Consider the following 17,086-nt stretch of genomic DNA (forward strand, 5'->3'; position numbering starts at 1 on the left):
ATTTTTACTTTTACTAATTCAAATTTACCTGATTGGAATCATTATGTCATTTGCAGCCAGGAAATACACACATTCTTACACAACATCATATCATGATAATATCACATCAAATCGTAAGGTTTGTTATGATGATCATGTGACACAAAGATGGTCCTTATATCAGGCTGAATTTGCTCCTCTTCTACAAATGAGGCTGAAAAATGAAGCCAACACGGAAGTGGCAAAAATTGCACTTCTTCCAACTGCCGCTTGACGCTGACTCCAAAAGTGGATCAGTCCCCATAGACTCCAATGTTAAAATGCTCAACTTTACAGCAGAAATAAAATGTTTACAGCCTGGTACATAAAACGGCTTTGGTCTAATTTCCCCCTTCATGAAAACTGCACAGGGGGTGAATTTTTACATAACTCTCCTGTTTACATTTTATTAAGGCTTTAAGTTATGTATAATTGAGGGCGTGCAGCTTTGAGTGACAGGTGAAGTCCCAGCTACACACACTCAACCTCTTTGCCCATTTTTAGATTAGCCAGGAGTGGGGCGTAGCAGCCCACTCTGAGCTTTAAAACCACTCTTCAGCAATCTGTGGGTGATGTCACAGAGGCTAAGTCCATCTTTATTTACAGTCTATGGTCCAGAGTCATAGAGACCAAGGCTAATGGTCCATTCCAGTCCTCGTCAAGTCCACTTTTCCTTCAAGTTGCATACAGTATTTATTGATACCAAGTATTATACTGCAAGATGTGACATTTCTCTTCAGCACATCTCCAGTACAAAACAGATGAGCTGATAGTGGTGTAGCAAGCTTAATATTGAACATACAGCATTAATGTAACTTCCATTTCTCTGTAATGTCCTGTAATCAGCGATATATTCATGCTGCTAACAAGAACAAACAACAGAGTTTATGCTTGGCTGCCATTAATTAGACTCTGCAGCAGCATTTCAGCTGTCCACTAAATGTAATGTGTTTACCAGTGAGTGATAACCATGATTTCCTGGGAAATACTGCATTGTCACATGGTATTTCCCAACCTAAAAATGCTTTATTATGAATGCTTTATTTTTGTCACGTGTTGAGGAGTCTTTGTCCTATTTTGATGTATTTACTCTAAAATGTGGAGGATCGAATCTATGAATTGGGATACAGCCTTTATACAGCAAACACAAGTTAAATCTGTTAGTCAGTTTAAACCTGTTAATGTAAAAAGTGCACTCAGTGCCGGTTTAAATTGTGTTTGAGGCGCCTTGGTAGCCTTGAGGTTAAGGTGCTAACCATAATCTCCAAGGTCCATTTCAACAAATTTGCAAACATGCAACCTGCAATTTCTATCAGCAAATAATTTGCTCATTTCCATATGTTTAACTAATCTGACCCATACTTGCGAGCCATGTATGAACATGCAGGAGTCCTTGCAAATGTAACTGCAATCATTTGCAACCATTTTCAATCTCATATGCAGCAGAGATATGCAGTGATCTGTCTAAAAAGGCTTAAAATCACCTTAAATACATTAAAAACCCTGTGGGGAAGGAAACATTTTAGAAATGTAATAACTCAAATTCTCTGCTGCTGTGACCAGAGACGTTACCCAAACACTGACTGGTTTCTGTCACCAGAATACCAGAGTAAACATCCATCCATTTTTCATTTCTCACTCAGAGAAGATTATGTCCTGGCTTGGATGCCATATGTGAAAGGTTGAGAGGACTCAGATCCTGGAGGGAGACCAGCAGTCCTCCTGTCAGTCCTGACATATGAATACCAGCAGAGTCCCAGTTGCTGCTGTGTCTGGCCGCAGGAGGAGCCAACTGGTGGATCTGTTAGCAGCTCCTTTTTTTTTTTCACCTTTCCCAGCTGATTGTTTTGTCATCAGCTACTAACACAAGAGGAAGAGGTGGTCAGGTCTGTGCCCATGGAGAAGCCCCTGTCATTGTGTCAGAGGTCGCCCTCTAGTGGACAAATTGGACCCCCAACACCACCGCCACCCCCCTTTCCACACTGTCTGCCTGTGGACCCCCTTTAGCCTTTTTAATAGTGTCCCATATCCATATATTAAGTTCCATATTATATGTTTTTGTAGGTAATATATAAGAAATTGATTTCAGTTGATCATTTTGGATGATATTTAATATGTAGTTGGTGTATAAGAGGATTTTGAGCCGTAACTATTCAGCAGATACTTCAAAGGTTTAAGTAGTCGACTGTCAGTTGCTTCAAAGTGTTACAGCCCCGATCACTGCGCTTCATGTTCTCAATTCTCTGCTGTGGCACTGAATGCCTGACTCTTTTTTCTTCCTCCCCTCATATCCATATTAATCCCTCGTCTGATACCCTGATACTCTGATATCAGGGAAACAAAGAGACAGAGAGAGAGATAGAGAGGCGTTGGGAAGAATGAGATCAGGACAGAGGCTGAGAGGAATGAAGCAGAGAGAGAGAGAGAGAGAGAGAGAAGGGGAGGGGGTTTCCCTGGGCACTGCCCCAGCACTCTCTCACGTCAACCGGGGCATTGAATGGCTGACGGCTGCATACCAAGCCTCCTTCTGGGTCTCAGTGTGTTCACGTCCCTGTTTCTGCCCAGCCAGGGCTAAATATATTTCCCCAGTTTGCAAATGTAGCACAAGTCCTGCAACCCGACCCCCAGCCAGCCCCAGCTCCCTTCCTCTACACAAGGTTCACGTTCCTCTGGGTTGTGGAGGTGGGAGGAGGGGGGGTGGGGGAGTGAGGGGGGTGGGCATGTGTGTGTGTGAAGGGGTTGGAGGTTAAGAGAGCGCTCTCCTAGTTTCACACATACGGCACTCTTTTCTGGCTTTCTCTCCTACCATACACACCACACACACACACACACCCACACTCCACATACACATCCACTCACAAACACACACATGTACACTTGTGCACTTGTCAAACTAACAGGCAGATACTCACACTAGTTGCCACTACACACTCACACACACACACACACACACACACACATACACGTAACTCTGTCTGTGGACTCCGGCGTTGCCCCCTTGGTTCGCCGTGGTGTGGCGAGCGTGGCAAACGAGGCATGGAGAGGACTGAGAGGATCCAACGGCCCGTCATGGTAAGAAGGATCTGGATAAATCTACAAGCTGTGCACTTTGTGCTGAGTCTGCCTCGACTAGAATCAGTTTATGTATGAGCTTCTTTCCTCGTGTGTGTGTGTGTGTGTGTTTATGGGTTGAGTTGTGACAGTTCAGCAGACACTTTTCCTCTGAGATATGACAGGAGGAATATGACGGGCTGCCCGTGTCCTGATAGTGCTGAACCTCTTGCTCTGAGTCTTTCTTTGCTCCCCCTCGTCTGACCGCACCGTGCGATTCCATTTTGGGCCGGGCCACAGCTGCTGGAAAGGCGCTGTGTTTTTAATTAGACTTCCAGTCCCACCGGTTGCCTCGGCTGCTATGCGCACTGCCCAGCACTGTGGCCATTTCAGGGGGCTTCTTTCTCTGCTGCCCCCCTGTCCCACACAGGCCTTGGCTGGATGGTGTTTGAGAAATAAACAGTGTAGAGAGCAACATACATGTTCTTTGTTGCTGCGTTTGCAGGGCTGAGCAATAATTCAATATTATTTGATTTTCAGTGGAATTGTATCATGATGATTAGCGCTACAGCTAACAAGTATTTTTCTTATTCATTAGTGAATACATTTGTTAGAAAAAGGTCTTTGAATGTATGAAAAGAAATACCCAGAGCCCAAAGTGGCTACTTCAAATGTATTCTTCAGCCCAAAGATTTAGAATCAGTTTACAGTGATAAAAAACCAAGACAAAGTCATAAATCACACATTTTGAGGCTGAAATAACCATATGTTTGGTGTTTGAGCTTGATAAATGACCTAAGAAATCAATTGATCATAATCATTGTCAATTAACTTTCTGCTAATCCAGTATTTCTTAAAACACTAATTATTTTCACACGCAACTATATCGTTTCACAAAATTCTGCTCTCCAAAATATGAAGTTGTTTGTTTTTAGAAGTTTTTGCATCAGTTTGAACACTTTATATTAAGCCAGCAACCATCGATTAATTTCATTATTGATTAATCATTTAGTCTATAAAATGTCAGAAAAATGTTCATCACATTTCCCAGAGCTCGAGGTGCTTGTGTGACCAACAGTTCATGATTATTAAAGACTCAGAAAACCAGCAAACACTCACATTTAAGAAGCTAGAACCTCAAATGTCTGTTCAAAGTCGTGCTTAAAAATGAATTTAAAGATTAATAGATTATCAAAATTTTTATTTTCTGTACTTTACATGTATTTGCGTATATTAGCAATATCGCTGGTTGTTGAGCCTTAGTACTTTTTGAGTACTGACCAAGACATGTCTATAGAATCAAGTCTATCAAATATCAAGTGTAAGAAGCTGGCACTGAACACTTGGCCTGAATTCTTCTTTACTTACTCTTTGATCAGATATCCGTTCGGATCTCCATAATAACTTCTTTTCATTTTATTTTTATTTCATCAACATTTAATTACTGATGCATTGAGAAGGTTGGCATGTTTTGCTAAATGAAAACCATGTCTATACTCTGCAGATAAGCTGTTGTGCAGTAAACTGGTAAACTTGTGTTTTAGTATTAAGTATGTTCAACAAGTTTCTTCATGTATTTTCCACAGAAAATAATGAGGAAGCTTGCACTTGTTATTGGATTCCCTCTTTGCTTGTTTGTGAAAATGGGGATTTCTAATGAGTTCAGTCCATGACTCATCTTTCTGGTCATCTCCACACACACACACACACACACACACACACCCCGTCCAGCTGGTTGCCATGACACTGCTGTGACAGAGAAGAGGAATATGGCCATTTACAGCCACCGGCCATGAGCTCCAGACAGGAAATCTGTCTTTTGTGAAGCCTCAGTTTGTACATTTGCCTGTGAGGCACTTTTCCCTTTTCTTTGCCCCAGGTTTCTTTTTCCCGTACCTGTCCTCACTGAGCTAATCTCACTCTGGATGTGAGCTGAATGTACAGTGGAGCTGAGGCTCAGCTGCTAATGCATTCTGGTTGGCTCCCAGCAGTCTGAGATGAGATGTTTTGTTCTTGTTCTTCTCTGAAACATTTGACGACTGAGGCCTGAGGAGACTCGGAGACAAAGCAAATAGGAAAAGGATATTTAATGTCCTCGCTTTTTCTCTTTTTTTATTTTCACATCTTCTGAGCTGATAAGTATGAAGATATTTTTATCTGTTTAATTATCAGGGCAGGGGTTCACAGCTTGTGTTAGCTCTCAGATGGTAATCACTTCTTAGTCATACATTGTGAAGTCTGACAAAACCTGCTGCAGTGTTCCTGTTGTTTACGGGCGAAGCAGATTAAAATGTTCGACTTCTGCTCTGTCGTGTGACACAAGGAAAACAGTAGTGATCATTTCTCAGTTCTCTAAAGATGTTAAAAAGGACAAATGAGCATTAAACTAGTACAATATTAGTGCCAAATCAATATGTGCACAGTCCTTTGTAAGCTTTATGCAGATTTCAAAGGCAAATTTACTTCACTGCCTCCAACTTCTCTCTTCTTTTCCAATTTCCCTTTTTCTTGAAACTGTTTACAAAGGCGCCCTTGCATCAGAAGAAACAATGTTAACTGATTCCCTTGCTGCAGGGTGACTCTTTTCAAGCCTCATTATTCAAAGCACTTGTCTTTTATCGTCCCACCCTCTCTCCTTATTCCATTACCCCCCTCCGCTCTGTTGCTCTCTCTTTTTTCTTTTTTTTTTTTCACCTCCATTTATTCAATATCAATGCTAAGGAGGTGTAAATTCATCACGTTGGCAGCCGCTCTGCAGAAAAGGGGGGTAGAAACTGAGTCGGTTAATTTTCGCGATAATTACTGAGCCTCACCTTTTCCACTGTTCTCATGTTTTACCCTTCCTTTGCTGTCTGTGGCAGTGCAATAGAGTTTGGATTTTACCAACTAAATGTAGAAGAGTCTCAGTTTTGCAGTAATTAGTAAAAATGTGGATATTCCCCTTCAGAAAACTCCTAGGCCATATTTTCAGGATGTAGTTATTGCCATTTTATCCCCCAGCCTATTTACTAGACTGTGGCCTCACAGCTGTAACCCACACAGTGCGAGACAGTACTTCATTGATCACTTGTTGAAAAGCTTTTATGCAATTTCCCTGTCACTGATTTCACTTCCGGTTATTTTATTTACTATTGATCAATATATCTTCTTTCTATCTCCTTCCTGATGCAGCTCTCACCGGCTGCCTGTAATAAGCCGCAGAGATGGTTACTATGACACTGCTGGGGTCTCTAGTCTGGCTCTGCCAATAGGAAAGCAGCTCCACCATCAGGTGGCCTGTAGCTATTTTGAACAGGAGCTGTATGTGAAGTGAAGCAAGCAGCTAAATTAGAGACACAACCCATTGACATGAGAGGAGAGGGAAGGGAAGAGAGTGTTAGAAATGAAAAGGTGGAGTAAATTTGTTCAGTTGTCTATCAACATGTTCTGTGGGGTTTCAGGGGAGAGAAGGTGCAGAGAGGTTATTGATCAGTTGCTATTTTGTGTCTCCCCTCATCCACAGTAACCTTTTTTTGCGAGGTATTGACTTTTCTGTCTGTGCACATGTATCCATCTATCCGTCTCAGTCTCTTCTTTCCCTGCCTCTTTTTTTTTCTGGTTGTGTGTGTGACGTGAATCAACTGTAAGAGTGACTCAGAGACACAAGTATTTGTCCATACACAGATAAACACATGCACAGACACACACAGAGTCATCGCCTATCCCTCCCACTCTCTCTCACACTGTATTTTGCTGCATCACCGACCTGTTGCAGCGAGCAGGTTGGTCCCAAGTTGTTTCAGATGTCATTTTGTTTTTTTTATTCTCTAAAAACATTCCTGTGGGTTTCCCATCATTTGTTAACCTTCACTTAGTCCGTGCTCGATGTTGATGCACCTGTGCGGTTCAGAGGATGACTCAGAGCCGGTAAGAGGAGGCGGCTGTTGGTGTCCTCATTAGATGCTGCATGTCACTCACAGGATCATTCCTGCTGCCTGAGTGGGATCCGAGCACCCTGCTGTGAGTGTTTCGAGTTGGAGTAAATGAAACAGGAAGTGGGGATGGTTTGTGAATGCCTGAGGATGCGAGGAATAGCAAGCCATCGCCTTGGCAACAGGGAGTGTCTACAATTGGTGAGCCGTTGCCAAGTCGCAGAGCGCCTCGACACGACAGGTGGCAGAGCTAGAATCAACATTTGTGTTTGTCGTTTCATTTCACATCATACAGAGACGCATGGATGGAAATCAAAGGCGCAGAGGAGCATTAATCACACATAAATGCACGTGCAAACACTGACAACCACACAGATGCTTCAGTCATTCACACATGACCAGTTTTTCTCTCTGGATATATTTAGATCATTTAGGTCAACTCAGGTGTTTGTTCTCTTCAAAATAAATCTCTTTCCAGGTTCTTGATAAAGGTTTGAGTGCCCCCAAAGACTTCTCCTCTGATTTATTTTCAGCTTTTGTTTCACAAAGAACAGTGTTGTGGCATTTTGGCTTTGTTCAGCGCTGATAGTTGAAATACAGCAAACAGAGTAAGAGAGACGGATATGATCTGCAGTAAAGGTTCCTGACCAGAATCAAACCAGGGACACACATGCTTCTAGACTCCTAGGACACCAGCACAACTTAGATTTATTTTCATCTTACGGCTGAGTATCAGATGTCATTACTTGAAAAGTACCCCATCTATACAGCATTGCACTCCTATCACACTGTTGGACTCACAATGGACAGTTTTATAAAAAAGGATAAAAACTTATGCAGCAGAACCAGAGATATCATCTGCTTTATCCAGCACACGTTATATTTATTTTAACCGTTAGAGGCAGATGTCCGCCCACCCTGAGCTGGTTCTGCCTGTGGTTTCTGCCTCTTAAAGAGAGTTTTTCCTTGCCGCTGTCGCCAAGTGCCTGCTCTCGGTGGGAATTGTTGGGTTTCTTTCTCTCCTATACTATAAAGAGAAGGTCTTGACCTCCTCCAATTTGAAAGTGCCTTGAGTTAACTTTTCTGGTGATTTGGCGCTTTATGAATTAAACTTGATTTGATTTGACTTTTTCCTTGTCAATACCTGGTGCCTTAATTACCCACAATCCAACTCAACTGCCAATAGTTTGGTCATTGATTCAGGTGTGTTATGCTAGGGGCAGACACTGCAGTGTCAAGTTGCTGGTCTCAAGCAGAGACCAGGCTACAGAGATCTCTTAACCTTACATTTTCATACTTTTAGTCTTCAGCCCTAACTACTCCCAAATTTATTAGACTTTGTGCAGCTCTCTGGAGCCACAAAAGGGTTCATACTATTTTTTTTACATATGCAGATGTACTCTCCAAGACTTGTAAACAAACTCTGATGTGTAAAATTGGTGGAGTTCCCCTTCAACTAACCACAAGGCCTAGAAACAACAACCAAACCAAAACCACTAAGATTTCCTAAAATCTTAGGTCATAGCAAATATTAACTTAAAACATTTCAAACCCAGAAAAAAAAGAAAAACAATAATTCAGAGTATGGCTGCATCTTGGACCTCAAAACTTTTTCGTGCTGATCCAGATGCGTTCCTAACATTGAAAATCAGCAACAGATACTAAGAATGTTTACTTTTCCTCTAATCATATATTTCTTTGTCTTAATCAGAAAACCTGAAATTTTATTTAGGCAAAACTTCTTCATTTGCGACTCACATATTGAGTGCTTTTGGAATATGAAATGAAAAAAGGGTCAAAACATGTTTATATTCCCCAAACTAAGGAATTAAAAAAGTGTATTTTTGTTATGTCAGTACAGAAACTGGAGTATCATTGGCACCAATACTATAATCAATTTCAGAAAATACTGATCCCCAGTCCGGAGATATTTGTTGTGCTCACTGAGTGTGTTGTTTGATTACACATGTTCCGGGAATTTTTCATCATCATTACATATGGTGTATGTCATCTTTGCGCATTCTCACCTCTATTTTAAAAGCCCACACCTAGTGACTCACTTCTCCTGCCTGGCACATTCAGCTGTCCACATTCTTGTCAGCACCTCCTACAAAGAGTCAGGCAGCTTGTCAGCTCAAAAAAAAAAAAAAAAAAAAAAAAAACACAGTGAGAAGAGAACAAGTGGGATTGTTATATAAATTGAACACTCAAACACTTCAGAAGTTCAGGCTGCCTCCCTCACTGTAGCACTATACTGAACAGTACAGTGGGCCGACGCCGCAGGCTCACAGGAGGCTCAGGTTTTTATTGTGGTATGGGTGTCTGGATGAGGGTCAGCAGGAGAGAGTCAAGTTACCGTGCATGAGTGGTGGATGTGTTGGAAACTGTAGCCACTTCATGAGAAATTTATATCCCCACCAATATTATAAACAGTCCTCAGGTCATTTTTTTCTCTCCAGTTCTTTCTGTCTCTACTTGACACACCCACACAATGACTGCTGTACCTGTGCAAAAAGATTTAACACCTCGGACTCACTGAAGCTGCAGTGGAAATGTCGACCTGTTGTTATGCATCCTCTCCACCTCGAATTACACAGAGTCAGCTTTCATGCAGTATGAAGGCCAAGGCCCCTTTTGTGTTTATGTGGGCTTCGCTTCTCCAGACAGTCTTGACATTTTGACCACAAACGAATTGCAAAGGCAGAGCCACAGCCTTTTGTTGTGAATCTGAAACAACACAAATAAGGAAAAGGAGAACATCGGGAATACTTGAAGATGAACAAACAGGTTTTCAGTTTAGACTGCAGACATTCAAACACATACCCAGACACTGCTGAGTTTATCCTGCAACTTCAAGAGGCCTGCTCCAGTTTTTGTTCTGTCCAAGGGTTGATTCATGGACCTGTGCTACACTGTTGTCCTCTCTCCGCTCCTCCTCACCTTTACGTAATCTCGATGTGCATTTCAGGGCTCTGCAGACTCCTACACCAGCCGGCCGTCGGACTCAGACGTGTCCCTGGAGGAGGATCCCGAGGCTCTGAGGAAGGAGGCCGACAGACAGGCGCTCGCCACACTTGAGAAAGCAAAGGTCAGAGAGCAACTGTTGTTATTAGTGTTGGTTTAATAGACTTTATCGTTGTGTAATCTTCAAATCAGTTTCTGTTGTTTTCGTCCCTGGTAAACCTCTTCATCAGTGTCAAGAGGACACTGAACTCTGTGTGAGGTCAGCAGCTCAGTCTGTCGTTTTTGGCGAGTTGCCATCTGCTTACTAATAGCTGTCTTCTCCATCGCTGCCGCAGACCAAACCAGTGGCGTTTGCTGTGCGGACAAATGTCGGTTACAACCCCGGCCCCAGTGATGATGTTCCTGTGCAGGGCATGGCCATATCCTTTGAAGCCAAAGACTTCTTGCACATTAAAGAGGTTTGAATGTCCCAGAAACACAACTAAGTTCTTACACTCAAACAAAACACACACTCCAAAACAGAGGTACAGGAGGAGTAGTTTTTGTACTTATACACATAGTAAAAGATTAAACTGACTCAGACCTTTGATATATAAATAAACATTGTCCTTTTTGTAGCTTTGAATATAAATCTGTGCCTATTTAGTCTAAAGGTAAATTAACTGACAGACGCATTTGAGCGGTGAGAGAAAACAAAAACAACCAAAGAGGCCTGAGGTGGGGCAGTAATCTTGGTCAAACCACTGGTAGTGATTGTGGGTGGGAAGCCAGTGAGGGATTAGGTTTTCTTTTAACTCACTGCACTTCCTCTTTTTGTCTAGATTTTACCCAGGCCTAGAGTAGATTCAGAGGAAAAAATAAATAAATAAAAGTTGCTCTCCTAATTATCTTAATCAAATGTTAGGCATACACTGTGCTGTCCTATAGTGTATAAATAGTGTAAGGAATTCTACTTTAAAGCCTTATTCACATAAATGACAAAAACCTCAGTGACATAAAATGCACTTATCAACACTTGGAGAGTTTTTGTACGTTTTGTTGTGGTTGTGTTTTAGTTGTGTTAGAGCCACCGATTGCCTGCTAAGTGATGAGGTGTGTGAGCAGGAAAAAGCTGGCGTATCATTGGTTACTAATGGCTGGCTGTGTGTTCTGCGTGCAGAAGTACAACAATGACTGGTGGATCGGGCGTCTGGTGAAGGAAGGCTGTGAGGTGGGCTTCATCCCCAGCCCTGTCAAACTGGAGAACACCCGTCAGCTGCAGGAGCAAAGGATGAGACAGAACCGACTCAGCTCCAGGTGACCATGAACAATCCTCTGAATGTGTCGTATAAACAGCCCCGCTTTTCAAAACAGGTCAAACTTGAGTCACACTTCACCCACCAGGCAATGTAAAACATCCGAAAATAGACAAACGCTCTGCAGTGAGTCACTGTGCTCCACTACACAACTGTAGCATGTACATATATGTCTCTGTAGTCTCAGTTTTTGCTTTAAAAAAAAAAAATCCAAGATTGTATCAGTTTATTTTGATTAGTCATAATCAATACAATGGTAATCATGGAGGTCAGATTTTATTACATAATTTGCAGTATAAGCGCTCCTACTATTGATTCTTTTTTGTTGTTTGTTTTTTAAAATTTGTTTCCTAACTATTTAGATGAACTTCTGCACACAATCAGCAGCTCATTAACATCTTTCCCCAATTTTTATCACCAGAAGGTCACAACAGCACCTTGTTTACTGCAGATTATGATGATCACTGTCCTCTTGCAGAAGGAAACCTAACAATGTCTTGCTTAATTGTATAAATTATAGGTAAAACCAGTTTAAACAACAAAAAGTGATGTTTATTTTTGTAAAAATGTGTAAATCATTGAACATGTATTCAGCATTGTGAAGGTACTGTGTCTTTCTTGTGTGATAATTTGTGTGTTTTCTCTTCACAGTAAATCTGGAGGAAGCTCCAGTCTGGACGTTGCCACGGGAACCCGCAGGCCCACCCCACCTGGCACAGGTGAGGTCACAAGGTCTCATTATCACATGGCAAAACAACGACTGTGTGTGCGTGTTTGTGTGGGCGCTTGTGCAGTCCTGACAGAGTGAGCGAGAGAGAGAGAGAGAGCGAGATGAGACGGGCGTCTGATATTTAGATGAAGATTTAAATTGGCTAGTCAGTCAGGCGTGATGATGAATCACGCTGTGTCTCAGTGGCTTGCCGTGTGAAGTGCGAGAGGTCTTAGGAGGTCCGTCATTAGCACACAGGACGGAGCTGAAATAGAGCCCAGAGTGGCTCTAGTCATTAAACTTGATAAGTATGTCTGGCTTGTGTGTGCATCACTGGGACAACACAGAACGGCTGTTCAATATCCAGAGAGACAGCAGGAGAGAGGGAAGTGCAAAAGAAAACAACCCTGATTGACTTAAAGGGTTTTTGTTCATCAAATAAAGCCACTCAGCTGAACTTAATACTTGTATATCAGAAACCACATCTGTCTAACACACCTCGTACATTCTGGCTGATCTGACTTAATGCAAAAGGCTGACATTTTGAGAAATGCACCAATTTGTCTCCTGGAGTGAGTGTTAGAGGAGAAGGTTGTTAATACTCTCCATTTAATATGAAGCTACAGCCAACAGTTGGTTAGCTTAGCTTAGCCCAGAGACTGAAAACAAAGGGAAACTGCTAGCCTGGCTCTGTCGAATGGTAATAAAATCTGCCTACCAGTATTTCTAGAGCTCACAAATTAACATGTCTTTGTTAAATCTGTACAAAAACTGACGTATGAAAAAAATAGTTTTACATTTTACACTGTGATGTGCTTTTTTGTATTTTTTATTTTTTTATGAGATCGTAGACTGTATATAAAAATCGACGTAGACTCCATGTCTGAAAAGTGAAGCCAATGCGGACATGCCATAAACCTGCCTCTTATCTAATGAGCATCAGGGGACGACTCATCTGGTTGCAAAGAGAAGTCAGATTGTATTGAAGTCTATGGGAAAATGTCTCCACTTCTCACTTGATTTATTACCTCAGTAAATGTTTTCCTCATGACTTTATGGTCTCAGTCCCTAGTTTCTAGTCTTCTTCAATTCAACATGATGTTCATTTTTGAAATTACCGTCCCATTTAGAGGAAAATAGATGATAAAGCAGGGTATGCATTAGCGTGTGGCTACTGTATGATTGACAGACACACACTGCGACCTGCCTGACAATCAGGATAGAGGAGAGAGCAGGTCAGATCCACCCCTCACTCCTCCTCAGCTCCACCTTCTCATCCAAATGTGGTTCCCTCTGGTTTCAAAAAACCAAGATGGTGATGGCCAAATTGGGTGACATCACAGTGGGTTGCCACTTGAATCAAGCAGATGAGATATAAAATGTTAATTAGTGAGGTTCAGAGGAGATGGTAGGAGATTGTGTTGTTGCTGGGCAGAGCCAAAGCTAACTGTCTTTGTGCTAAGCTAAGCTAACCTGCTGCTGGCTCCAGCTACAGATTTACCATACAGTCATGACAGTGGTATCGATCTTCTCGTCTAACTATTGCCAACAAAAAGCAAATGCAGTGTAATTTCCTAAAATGTCCAGAAGAAGACACCCGCCGGCCCTGTCCACCCTCTCCATACCAACCACACCCGCATCACCAACAACAATCCCGACACACACCTTCTCCTCCCAGCCACAGCTTCCCTCTCAGCTTGATTCCTTCTTTCCTGTCTCCTACTTTCTTCCAGTTTCCTCTGCAGCCGTTCCTTCACCCAGTTCTTTCACATCTACACTTCAAGTTTTGTTTTTGTTGAATTCATGTTCTCCTCTGCCGTTCACATTGTTATACCCCACACCTGTGCCTTGCTTCATGATAATCTAACGTGTTCTTTTTGAATCTCTTGTCAGTTTTACTTCCAGTTTAAATCATGCTGTCACCTTTTTCAGTCTTAGTGTGTGCCATCTCTTGCAATTTCCTCCATGCCTCTTTCTGGATGCATCTCACATTCTTCCTTCTATTTACTCTTCCCCTTTTGATTTTTCCCCTCTGTTATCTTCTCATTCTCTTTTACTTCACGCTATCTTCCTCTTTCTCCTTCCTCTCTCTCCTTCTCTACTTCCTCTTGTCCCTCTCTATGCACCGCCCGCCCTCATTCCTCATCAGCTCACGTGGACATGTCCACTGTGGCCTTTGACGTTGACCCCCTCGACCTGGATGCTGAGGAGCCCCCTGAGTCCCAGGGTGACCCTCGCTCCTCCAAGGGCATGTCAGGCAGCGTAACATCCCCTCAGGCCAACGCCCACCGACTGCCCTTCTTTAAGAAGGTAACATTAGGGGCCCAGGACACCTTGCTGACCTCGCCAGCCTCCCTCCTCTTCCCCCCTGCATGTCCTCCTCCTCTTAAGATGTGGTCAGGTCTAATCTCTCCTTCCCCTCTCCATCTCTCACTAACGCTCAACTGAACGGTCCCTGGTGCTGCACTGTCTCCTGAATCTAGCACAGTTTGGCCCCTCGGGCTTGAGTCATGATGGTTACACTGAGGTATGTTTGGATGTTTGTTTCTGTGCTCGTCAGCTGGGAGCGGCGGTGAGCTAACTCATAGACTCTGAAATGGCTGCTGCTGCATATCAGTCTATTTTAAAATGAAGCCACAGCGGAGCCCGTCAGTATAAACTCTGTTTTAATCAATTAACAGCTCCTCTCCCAACCCCCCTGCCCCCTCCTCCAATCCTAACCTGTCAATAACTAAATGTGCTCTTGTTTTTTTGTGCTTTTTTTTGTCTCTTCTGGCTTTTGTGTGGATTGATACTGTAGGTGGTCCAGCTAAACAGAAACAGAAGTCGGTGAGTGTGGTTTGTTCTCAGAACTAACCTCTAACATTTTAACTCTTCACTCTGTCTCCTCATCCTCTGTTGTCTTCCATTGTCCTTCTTGTGGTATCTTATGGTGGAAAGACATCAAGTCGGTACAATACTTCTTTCATGCTTCCGTGGACTCATTAAAACAAAAATATTCACATTTGTAAATCACGATGATGCCTGTGTCATTTCCCCAGAGCTTGTATCACAGCTGTCAGTGCACAGATGCAGGTGCAGATCCGTCCCAGACCCTGTTAGTCAGACTGTAACCATAATACATCCTGACATGATTTCATTTCCATTTATGACGGCTGATCTGAGTGACAGTGGCCTACCAACAGCTGTTTTTTCTGCTTTTCAGCCCAATTTGAATCAGACAGAAAGGATTAAGACTGCAGAGTAAAAGGACACAGTTTCTTATCGCCATAGTTATGTCTTGAAAAGAAGAAACTCCCAGATACTGCTATTTCTCAGCATCACAATCGATTGATCATCCTAACGTTTTTCGGTCTCTCCAGACCTTCCAGTCTTTTAAACAGATCTTACAACCACGATCTTAAATAGATAATGCTCCAGTTATTTTTTATTGATGAGATCGTGGTTGTAAGAACTGTTTAAAATACTGCTCAGGAATGTCAAGAGAGACCAAAACATTAGGATGATCAATAAGTTGTGATGCTGAGTAAGAGCAGTGGGCAGGATATTCTTCTTCACAAGACTGAAGCTACACTTTACAACGTACCAGCACCAGAGACATTTATATGTGCAAATATGTCAATATGTTAAAGAAATGTCCTAAGGTATTCAGAATTACAAGACAAATTCCACATATATTCATCCCATTGAGACAAGTTTTCTTTTTTTTTTTGTATTTACCTGGAGCAAAGTAAGAATTGTAGATCTATTTATGAAACTTAAATCATTCATATAGGTCAACTGTGAAGCACAATATTCAAACATTAGTGTTTTTTAACTCTGATTTTATGGAGATACAATAAACCATGATATTAGGAATAGACAAAGTTTGTACTGATAATGAGATAATGTGTCAAAGATATTCATTTCAAATCAGGTTTAAAAGTTAAACCCATGGTCATCCCATTTTGAATAATTACCTGGAACAAAATCGTTTAGAAAATGCAGCTGTGAGCCACAACATGTTGACATTAGTATTTTGTAACAATATGATTGTAGAGACAGACAATACACGGTAATAGAGAGTTACCATCCAGCACTATATTATGTACACCATCCTTCCTGTTACTCACCGCTCTGAATTGCGCACAGTGCTCATGTTATTCAAGCCCATTGAGCACTATTGTTATGCTCAGTGCTCCAGCTCTGCCCCTTTAGAGACAAGAGCCATTTGGAAACTTTTAAAATATGTATTTTTATCCTCCGTGAATATAAATGAGGTGAAATGAGCTTCCGTCGCTCTGCTTTATGTAATGTAATGTAGTGTAGTGGAGCAGGGCACTCGAGCACTGTATCCTGCCTGAAGAGCTGCACAGCATACACAGAGGAGGGGGCGTGTATGGAGTACAGATCTGAAAAGGGGGGGAAAAAAAATATATATCCAATTTCACTGTTGTCAGAGTAGATAGGACGTGTGACTGTTTTCACCCCAGTCTCAGTGAAAAAAATAGTCTGTTTCTAAAGACGACAGATGCTTATGGAGCCATTACAGATGAATCATTCCTTTCATGATTCATAATGTACAGATGAGCCTCATGTTCATGTGCTGCAATATGGATCGTGTTTGTATGTGGGTGTTGTGCATAAGTCTCTGTGTCAGTCATAGGCTCCTCTATTTTTAGTGTAAATGGATTAAGAAAAGCCACAGACTACAGCACTGTTTTTCTAGATGCTGCTTATATTTTGGTTTTTATTTTTGAAAAACCCAGAAATATCTGTGTTTATTCTGATTAATGAAAGCATCAGATAAAAAGGAAAATAAATAATGCAAAAATCCAGATGAAAATCGGATTGCAAAAATGTTCATTTATGTTAGGTTTGCAGTATAAATGAACACACTGGGGATTCACTTCTTAGAAGAACAAAAAATTGAAGCACGATTATAAAAAAAGTGTTTTTCGCTGTTGTTTTTTTGCTGCAAACATCACATCGCAGCAGCTCCTGGCAGTAATAACTTGACAACTTTCTTCCAAAGTGCTGATACATAACAAAAAGAGAAAAGTGTGAAGTATGACATTCGAGCAGAAGCACAGTCACGAGAGCTCTCCTGACACACCGGCGTCTGGTTTAATTATGGACACTTTAATTATGTGAGAGTG

General features: G+C 41.9%; 2 protein-coding genes across 6 annotated transcripts in view; one reads left to right on the top strand and one right to left on the bottom strand.

Annotated features, from left to right (window-relative positions):
• The window catches only part of rpl19 (ribosomal protein L19), a 198,000-nt gene that overhangs the window by 16,561 nt on the left and 164,353 nt on the right, over positions 1 to 17,086 (bottom strand). The gene's annotated exons all lie outside the window — the stretch shown is intronic.
• Positions 1 to 17,086, top strand: part of cacnb1 (calcium channel, voltage-dependent, beta 1 subunit) — a 32,669-nt gene that overhangs the window by 7,629 nt on the left and 7,954 nt on the right. For 2 of the 4 annotated variants that reach the window (XM_071468549.1, XM_071468532.1), the window contains exons 3-7: positions 9,949 to 10,068; positions 10,280 to 10,402; positions 11,104 to 11,240; positions 11,891 to 11,958; positions 14,749 to 14,777. In XM_071468549.1, the coding sequence (XP_071324650.1) occupies positions 9,949 to 10,068; positions 10,280 to 10,402; positions 11,104 to 11,240; positions 11,891 to 11,958; positions 14,749 to 14,777 (477 nt within the window). Of the gene's footprint in view, positions 1 to 2,825; positions 3,091 to 9,948; positions 10,069 to 10,279; positions 10,403 to 11,103; positions 11,241 to 11,890; positions 11,959 to 14,097; positions 14,259 to 14,748; positions 14,778 to 17,086 lie in introns of those variants that run through there. The other 2 variants (XM_071468541.1, XM_071468523.1) reach the window with 2 other exon arrangements.

The sequence above is a fragment of the Trachinotus anak genome, unplaced genomic scaffold (assembly GCF_046630095.1).
Source record: "Trachinotus anak isolate AG129_WGS33_773 ecotype Australia unplaced genomic scaffold, CSIRO_AGI_Tana_v1 ptg000003l, whole genome shotgun sequence".
In the NCBI taxonomy this organism is placed as follows: Eukaryota; Metazoa; Chordata; class Actinopteri; order Carangiformes; family Carangidae; genus Trachinotus; species Trachinotus anak.